Source organism: Octodon degus, unplaced genomic scaffold, assembly GCF_000260255.1.
Source record: "Octodon degus isolate 3935 unplaced genomic scaffold, OctDeg1.0 scaffold00287, whole genome shotgun sequence".
Classification (NCBI taxonomy): Eukaryota; Metazoa; Chordata; class Mammalia; order Rodentia; family Octodontidae; genus Octodon; species Octodon degus.
Genome location: NW_004524863.1, coordinates 1,312,773 through 1,320,748, shown reverse-complemented (window position 1 = coordinate 1,320,748; position 7,976 = coordinate 1,312,773). Strand labels below are relative to the sequence as shown.

The following is a 7,976-nucleotide window of genomic DNA, read 5'->3' as shown; positions in this document are numbered from 1 at the left end:
CGGGGGGGAGCGCGCCGGCCGGTCGGCCCCGTCCGCGGCGCCCGAGCCGGACGGCTGCCCCGTGTGCGTGTGGCGGCAGCACAGCCGCGAGCTGCGCCTGGAGAGCATCAAGTCGCAGATCCTAAGCAAACTGCGGCTCAAGGAGGCGCCCAACATCAGCCGCGAGGTGGTGAAACAGCTGCTGCCCAAGGCGCCCCCGCTGCAGCAGATCCTGGACCTGCACGACTTTCAAGGCGACGCGCTGCAGCCCGAGGACTTCCTGGAGGAGGACGAGTACCACGCCACCACCGAGACCGTCATCAGCATGGCCCAGGAGAGTAAGTGGGCAGCGGACGCGAGCGGTGCTGGCTGACGCGGCTCTGGGAAGGCGCCTCTCGCTTCTAGCGGGGCGCTCCGGCTGCCCCGGCCCGGAAGGCTTTACTTGGAAAACTTGGTGGATTGGGAAGCGGGGGCTACTTCACAGAACTTTTTCCGAGCTGTGAAGACGGGTGGCGGAGTTCTGTGCCCGCAGGGTTCCCAGGGTGGGAGGGGGCTCTCGGGGCGGTTGTGAGAGGTCCTCTCCCCGCGTACGGGAAGGACCCATGTGGAAGGAGCCGGTAAGCTGGGGCCGCCACCAAGGGAGCCAGGCAGCGACTCTGACCCTGAAGGGTCCCGAAAGGGAGGCTGCAGAACAGAATCAGCGCTGGAAACCCGCGGTCCCAGCTGGCCCGCAGCGATTTCAGCCTCCTCACTGCCCTGGCACACACTCCCCGCCCCGCGGTCCGCAACGCACCCACCCAGCAGCAGGGAACTGAGTGCTCTTTTTCCAGTTCCAACACCCAGTGGCCCTCCTGGCAGCAGCACAGCCGGCTTTCTGCATCCTGAGCTGTGAGCCTCCGACTGGGTATCCCATGGACCAGAAAAGCTGCACCTCCTTCGTACCAACCAAGCTCAGAGAATTCATCTCCATTGCCCTAGGTGTTAAGGGCAACCATTTGATTACTCAGATCTTAGTGTTTCGCCCCTTATTCACCCACTGTACCCTCAGGTGGACTTAAGAGAAGAACTAGATGGGGGGTGTGTGAGGGGACCCAGGCAGCCAAGCCCCGGGCCAAACGGAAGATGAACATGTTAATAGACATGAGCTGCTTTGAAATTTTATGGCCTGGAAAATCCTGGCCAATACCACCACCCCCACCCCCAGCTCTCCCTGGGGTCAGGTGACTTTCCCCTCCCCCAGGGGGTCTCCCCCCACTCTTCAACTCCGGGGAACCTGGCTCACTCTTTCCCTAGTGGTTTGGCAAGGTCCTCCTTCCCCCTTTTGGTTTTATGACTTTGAACAGAAGAGCGGGGGTTTATTGGCAGATGGGTCATAAAAAGCCAGGGCTGAAGGGAGTCCTACTAAGGAAAGGCATAGAAACTCAGGTGTGCTTCTAGGAGTGTCTGATCCTGCCGCCCATATTTTTGCAGAACTTTACAGTACTTGGTCAGGACTATAAAGAAAACTCAAAGAACCAGGAAACTAACTGGATTCACAACTAGTGTGGGAAGGGTCTTGTGTGTGGGTATGTGAAGAAATGGAGATTTGTCTTGGGTTCCTCAGTCTCCCTTCTTTTTCCATGGCTTCTGCTTATGGAAGCTAGGGTCAGTCTGAAATTGAACGAGGTCATGGTGGGGGTGGAGATTCTAGGAAACAGTGGTACAGGAATTCTAAGTTTACTGGAAAAAACGGTATGGTGAGGGAAACTCCAGGTCTGTGTAGTGCACTAGGAGGGTTTCCTGGATGGGTGACCCAGCTGCAGATGTAGACCGGAGGGCAGAATTAGCTCTGGTTATGAGAATCCAGGAAGTGCAGGGACTCCAGCATGAGTGTTTTGGGCGGTACAGGTTAGGTCTGTTGGGGGGCCGCAGCAGGTGGAATCTCACACCAATTTCCACTCCTGTGCCACTCCAGTATTTGGGTAACTAGTGAATAGGGTCTCCAGCCAGGTATTGTACGTCCCCTTTAAGAGCTAGCTGAGCTCTTAAGACTAGGAGGGGGAGTAAAGGGGAGGGGAGGGAGAGAGGGGAAAAGCAAAAAGAGACTTTTATAGTCTAATCCCCAGGGACCCGCTTTAATAAGAGACTTGTGCTCTGCTAATCGGGGGAGGTGTTTGTCAGCAGAGATGGCCTCTACTCCCCTCCCCCTGCACCCCTCCCCCAGCCCTCAACCCTGGACCCCAGCCCCCACCTCTCCTAGGCTGCTGTGCCTGCCCTAGTTCCCTCTACCCTCTCAGGCTTTCCCACCCCAGGCTTCATCCTGGGAACCCAGCCCCCTGCCCTTCAGAGAGCCAAGCCCAGCCCCTCAGTTTGTCTCTCCTCCCTACACTGAGAGGCCCCTGCCCTCTCAGCCCAACCTCCAGCCCCTAGGCCTTCTAGCCAGGGTTGCGGGGGCTGATAGAGGAGGTGGAGGAGGTGGCTGCTGCGGTGGGTAGGGAGGGGGTTGGGCTTTTGCTGAAAATAGTGCAATGACCTCTCTCCTCCACCAGCACCGCCTACTAAACCTGACCTGCTGCCTGCCACCAACCAGATCAATCCAACACAGATGTGGCCCCTTCCCCTCCCCACCCGGGCTGGGCCTGTGTGTGTTGGGGGCTCTCTCAAGCCCAGTTTCCCTCTGTAGCTCTACCTGCTTCTCCTTTGTTCCTCCTCCTGTACCCTCTCCTTTTTCTTCCTTACCCCTTTCTACCTCATTTTGATGTTTTCCAACTCCCAAACTTGATTCTTCCCATAGCATGATTTTCCTACTTACTCCATTCCTTCACTTATCTCCTTTAACCTGTTTTCATTTGTCTCTTCTCCATTCTTTCCTCACCATCTCCAAACTCCCCCAACTTTTCTTCTGTCCCTTTACTTTGTCCTTATGTCTTGTCTCCTAGCAGCATTGACTGTCACCTCGTCCACTGGGGGAGAAGTCTATGAAGATTCCCTGTGGTGAGAATGGGGGGAACTTTTGTCTAAAGGAACCAAAGATTTAGAGCACTGATGCTGAACCTTTTAGAGCTTTCAGCGTTACAAACTGTGGCACTATGCCACAGGCTTGCTGCTGCTGACTTAGAGAGATGTTGCACATACCTCCTCTCCAAAGTCTAGGATAGCTTAGGTACTATGTTTAGAACTTAGAAAACAAACCAATCAGCCTTTATTGAGAATCTCTACTATTTTCACATTACTTAATGCTCATTTAATGTTCCTGTGAATCAAGAATTATCTTTTATCACATTGCTAATCTGATATTGGTGGTAAGGTCAGATACAGTTTAATGAGGAGTCAAAAAGCAACTGCAGGCAATAACAGAGTTAAAGAACTCTCAGGCAGTTGCCTGGGTTATTTATTTATGGTACTGGGACTCGAACTCAGGACATTGCACTTGCCAGGCAGGTGCTGTGCTGCTGAGCTACATTTCTGGCCCTGTGTTATTTAGAACTAAGAGTTCACTCAGACTGTATTATTGAGCACTGCTTGGCAAGGAAACACTCAGTGGTAAGCAAAGCAGACAAGTTATCAATAGTGTCCACCATCAAGATAAATATCTAATGACATGAAAGTCAATTCCTATGCTAAAATTAGGCATGATGTGTCATTTTATTATTTTGTATAATGTGTCATTTGGATTGTTGTTTCTTGTTCCTGATCTCCCTAGTAGCTTTTCCACCCCAGCTACTCCTAATCTCTCAATCTTCACTTTAAAATCTTCACTTCAAAAATCCCAGTCCATTGCACAATTACTGACATTCCAGCTGGTGGGGTAACTTGAGAGGATGACCGCAGCATTGGGGCCTCAAAGAACCAAAAAATATATATGCTGCAGAAGGAGTCTGTGTCTGGTGTCCTGAACAATGAAGATTAAGTGCTGTCCTCCTTCCTACCTCTTTTGGAGGTCCTCTGTCTCCTGAGGGGGTAGAGTGCTGAAGGGTGACAACATTCTAAGCCCTCCAGGACTGCAGTACAGGAGACCTGTGCATGATGCACAAGGACCCAGCCTTCCTCAGCAAACTTGCAGAACTCTGGAAGCTCATTCCAGGTTGTTCCTATATAGGATGTACATTCCTGTCCAGAGAAGACATGACTTAGGGCATTCTCAACTGATTTAAGGGGCTAGGAAGGGGAACCAGGAGGAGCTTGAACTGAAGCAGAGAGATATACTGAGAATCATCCTTTAGACCCAGGGGTCAAAGTATAGACCAGAACATGGGGAAAAGGGTCAAAATGTAAAGTTGGGGTAATGAACCTTTGTGAAGACTTACTGGCACTGGGATGAGAAATCAAAGAAAGCTCTGGGGAGAAAAAACTGACCACAATTGACTTGGTGTGTGGATCATTATTTCTGATGCTTTGGCAAGTAAGAGCAAACAAATTTTTCTCAAAAGCCAAGGTGGTAATAGTGATGACAAAAAGGAAGCAACTAAGGAAACTTACGAGAGAATGGGGATTTATTTTTGGTACCAGGAATTGAACTCAGGACTTTGTGCCTAGCAGGCAGGTGCTTATGCCACTGAACTATATCCCTGGCCCAAGAATGGGGATTAATTTATTTTTAATGTATTTTGTTGTTGTAGGGTCTCACTATGCAGCTTGGATTTGTGGCAAGCCTCCTGCTTTCAGCCTTCCCAGTGCTGGGATTACAGACCTGCAACATTACACCAGATTCTGGCCTGCTTATCCTGCCCTGGGGGCAGGGCTGGCATGGCATGTGGTTCCTGTATCTAACCAGGGTCCCTGCACTTGACTAAGCTTGCCTAAGCAGGCACTTTAGTCCACTGAGCTATCTCACTGGCCCCAAGAATGGGGATTTAGATGTACAGAAAACACTTGTGCATAGTTCATTCTGGAGGGTGTGCTACTGGGAATGAGACAGATCTGAATTCTGGTTTACTTTACAAGATAAATTAGGGGCTGGGGAGATGGCTCAGTAGAATAATCACTTGCCTGGCAAGCACGAGGGTCTGAGTTCAAATCCCTCGTTCCACAAAAAAATAAATAAAAAATTAGACCACACTCCTCTGGACCCAGAGCTACTTTTTTTTTTTTTTTTTTTTTTTTTTGTGGTACTCAGGAGCTTGTGCTTGCCAGGCAGGCGTTTGTGCCGCTAAGCTGTATCTCCAGCCCCTGAGCTACCTCTTTTGACATCATCTTGGTTTGGGGAGGTGGGGCTTACGTATCCAACAGACAAATGAGTATTTTGGGACAAGGTGACCTAAGGATAGCAGATGTGATAAAAGATATGGCTTCTATAAAGAATGTTAAAGATTCAGAAGAAGGCCAAGCCTTATATGCTAGGAAACACTGGTAAAAGGAAAGATGTAGGTGGAAGGAGAATTCAGGTAACTATCTTTGCAGGTTATCTAGGAGAGAAGAGCTTATACATTAGGATGAATGGATTAGGGAATGTGTGCAGATTAGAAGAAGTGACCAAGACATCCTTTATAGAGAGGAGGCACTCTTGGATAACAAAGACAATAATAGTAGCCAATAATACAGGCATGAGAGAAGGGTAAAGAACTGGAAAATAGCCTGAGTGAACTGCCAGTGCTCCCTGTGCTGCTGATCCCATCTACAAGCACCCTTTGCTGATGCTTTGCCCCCTTCTCTCTTATCAGCGGACCCCGCAGTGCAGACAGATGGCAGCCCTCTCTGTTGCCATTTCCACTTCAGCCCCAAGGTGATGTTCACAAAGGTACTGAAGGCCCAGCTGTGGGTGTACCTTCGGCCCGTGCCCCGCCCAGCCACGGTCTACCTGCAGATCTTGCGACTGAAACCCCTAACTGGGGAAGGGACTGCAGGGGGAGGGGGTGGAGGCCGGCGTCACATCCGTATTCGTTCACTCAAGATTGAGCTGCACTCGCGCTCCGGCCACTGGCAGAGCATCGACTTCAAGCAAGTGCTACACAGCTGGTTCCGCCAGCCACAGACCAACTGGGGCATCGAGATCAACGCCTTTGATCCCAGTGGCACAGACCTGGCTGTCACCTCCCTGGGGCCAGGAGCTGAGGGGCTGGTGAGCAGGGGGTTTGAAGTGGTGGTGGATTATGTATAACCTGGCCCTGAGGAGGTGGGGAATGTTAGCAAAAGTAGATCAGGAATCTGAAGGGGGCTGGAAAACAGTGTTAATTCTCTGGGGCCAGGAACTGATTCCACAGTAATTAGTAGGGGATGGGGTGACAACTATAATTTTTCAGGGATCCAAGTCAGGCAACAGCTGAAAACTGGATCTGGGGTGAAGGTATAAGTTAATGGGAGATCTGTGGGAACACAAAAATTGGCTATTGAAGCCCTGGAACAAGGGGCTGATCAGGTTGCCAGGTAAGAATTTGGGAAGGTGAGTTGAAGCGATGGCTAGCAAGAAAAATGAAGCAGGTCTCAGGGGTGGGAGAAATGAAAAAAGAGAGAAATCAATGAATTCTATTCCAATGCCTGTTGGAAGGCAGACGGGAAGGGAACAGGGAAGATAACTATTCAGAGCTATGTCATATCTGTCTCCCCTCTCCCTGACCCTCAGCATCCTTTCATGGAGCTTCGAGTCCTAGAGAACACAAAACGGTCCCGGCGGAACCTGGGCCTGGATTGTGATGAGCACTCTAGCGAGTCCCGCTGCTGCCGATATCCCCTCACAGTGGACTTTGAGGCTTTCGGCTGGGACTGGATCATCGCACCTAAACGCTACAAGGCCAACTACTGCTCCGGCCAATGCGAGTACATGTTCATGCAAAAGTATCCACACACCCACTTGGTGCAACAGGCCAACCCAAGAGGCTCTGCTGGGCCCTGCTGCACCCCTACCAAGATGTCCCCAATCAACATGCTCTACTTCAATGACAAGCAGCAGATTATCTACGGCAAGATCCCTGGCATGGTGGTGGATCGCTGTGGCTGCTCCTAAGGTGGGAGACAGTGGATGCCTTCCCCCACAGACCCTACCCTGAGATTCCCCCAGCCCTCTCCGTCCCCCAAGCCCTAGAGCTCCCTCCACCTCTTCCCATGAACATCACACCTTGTTCCCTGACCAAGCAGTGTGCAATACAACTGAGGGAGGCAGGTGGGGACTGAAGGGTGAAGGGTTACGAGAAAGGGAAAGAGGGGCACGGTCAGGGTGGAGTGTTTGAGGTTTGTAGGCAAGAAGGTTTGGCAAGAAGACAGAGAGATGTAGAGACAAGAGGGATTGAGACAGATGAACAAACAGAGCAGCATTGAGAAGGCAAAGGAATAGAGAGGCAGAAGAGACAGACTAGGCAGAGACAAACAGAGAGAGACTGAGATGGAGTAATAAATGAAAGCCCCACACCAAGCCTCCTTTCTTCCACTGGCAAGGTGAGGGGCTTGGTAGTTTGGGGAGATCCCCTGACTACTCAGTAGAAGAGGAAATCTATCCATTCTTAGCTTCTTTCCTCTCTTCCTCCAACCATGGAAGGGAAGGGAAGTGAGAGCAGGGGCAAAAGGATTTGGGAATTTTATTTATTTATTTATTGTGACTTTTCATTTTTTGGTATTTGGCTTTACTGGAATAGGAGGGCCCCTGCCCACTATGCCCCATTTGTCCTTTATTCCCTAAACCCTGCTCTTCCCCAATGCCCACCCACTTAAGCACTTGTACAAAGCCTCCAGGGTTGGGAATGGGAGTAAAGGGCAAGAGGACTGACATATTTAAGTTTCTAACTCATAAGTTCCCTAACTAATCTTGAGCCAAACTAAATTGTCATGGAAACAGTAAAAGGTTAGGGTTTAAGAGCTGGAGAAAGGGAGAGTCCTCAACATCTAGGATCTATATGTGAGCTACTAACCCTCAGGCCAGCATTCTTCATAGTACTGAGTATTTAGCCAGAAGGTCCAGCCTGCTTAAATCCAAATTCCCCTCAGCAGAGAGACCAAAGAGCCTGTGGAATGTCCCTGCTCCCAGCCTCTATCTTCAGGTCAAGAAAAAAAAAAAAAGAAAAGAAAGAAAAAGAAAAAAAAAAAAAAAA

At 50.3% G+C, this 7,976-nt stretch overlaps 1 protein-coding gene across 1 annotated transcript; it reads left to right on the top strand.

Moving 5' to 3' along the window:
- Positions 1–6: 6 nt before the first annotated feature.
- Positions 7–7,932, top strand: Gdf11 (growth differentiation factor 11). Its single transcript, XM_004647098.2, has 3 exons — positions 7–317; positions 5,619–6,016; positions 6,518–7,932. The coding sequence occupies exons 1-3, from the start codon at positions 305–307 to the stop codon at positions 6,896–6,898; spliced, it is 792 nt and encodes a 263-aa protein (XP_004647155.1). The 5' UTR covers positions 7–304; the 3' UTR covers positions 6,899–7,932.
- Positions 7,933–7,976: the final 44 nt, after the last annotated feature.

Bases quoted from the DNA above. Each gene is read 5' to 3' on its own strand.
- Gdf11 (XM_004647098.2), top strand. The intron at 6,017-6,517 runs GTGAGCAGGGGG...CCTGACCCTCAG, and splicing joins GGCCAGGAGCTGAGGGGCTG to CATCCTTTCATGGAGCTTCG.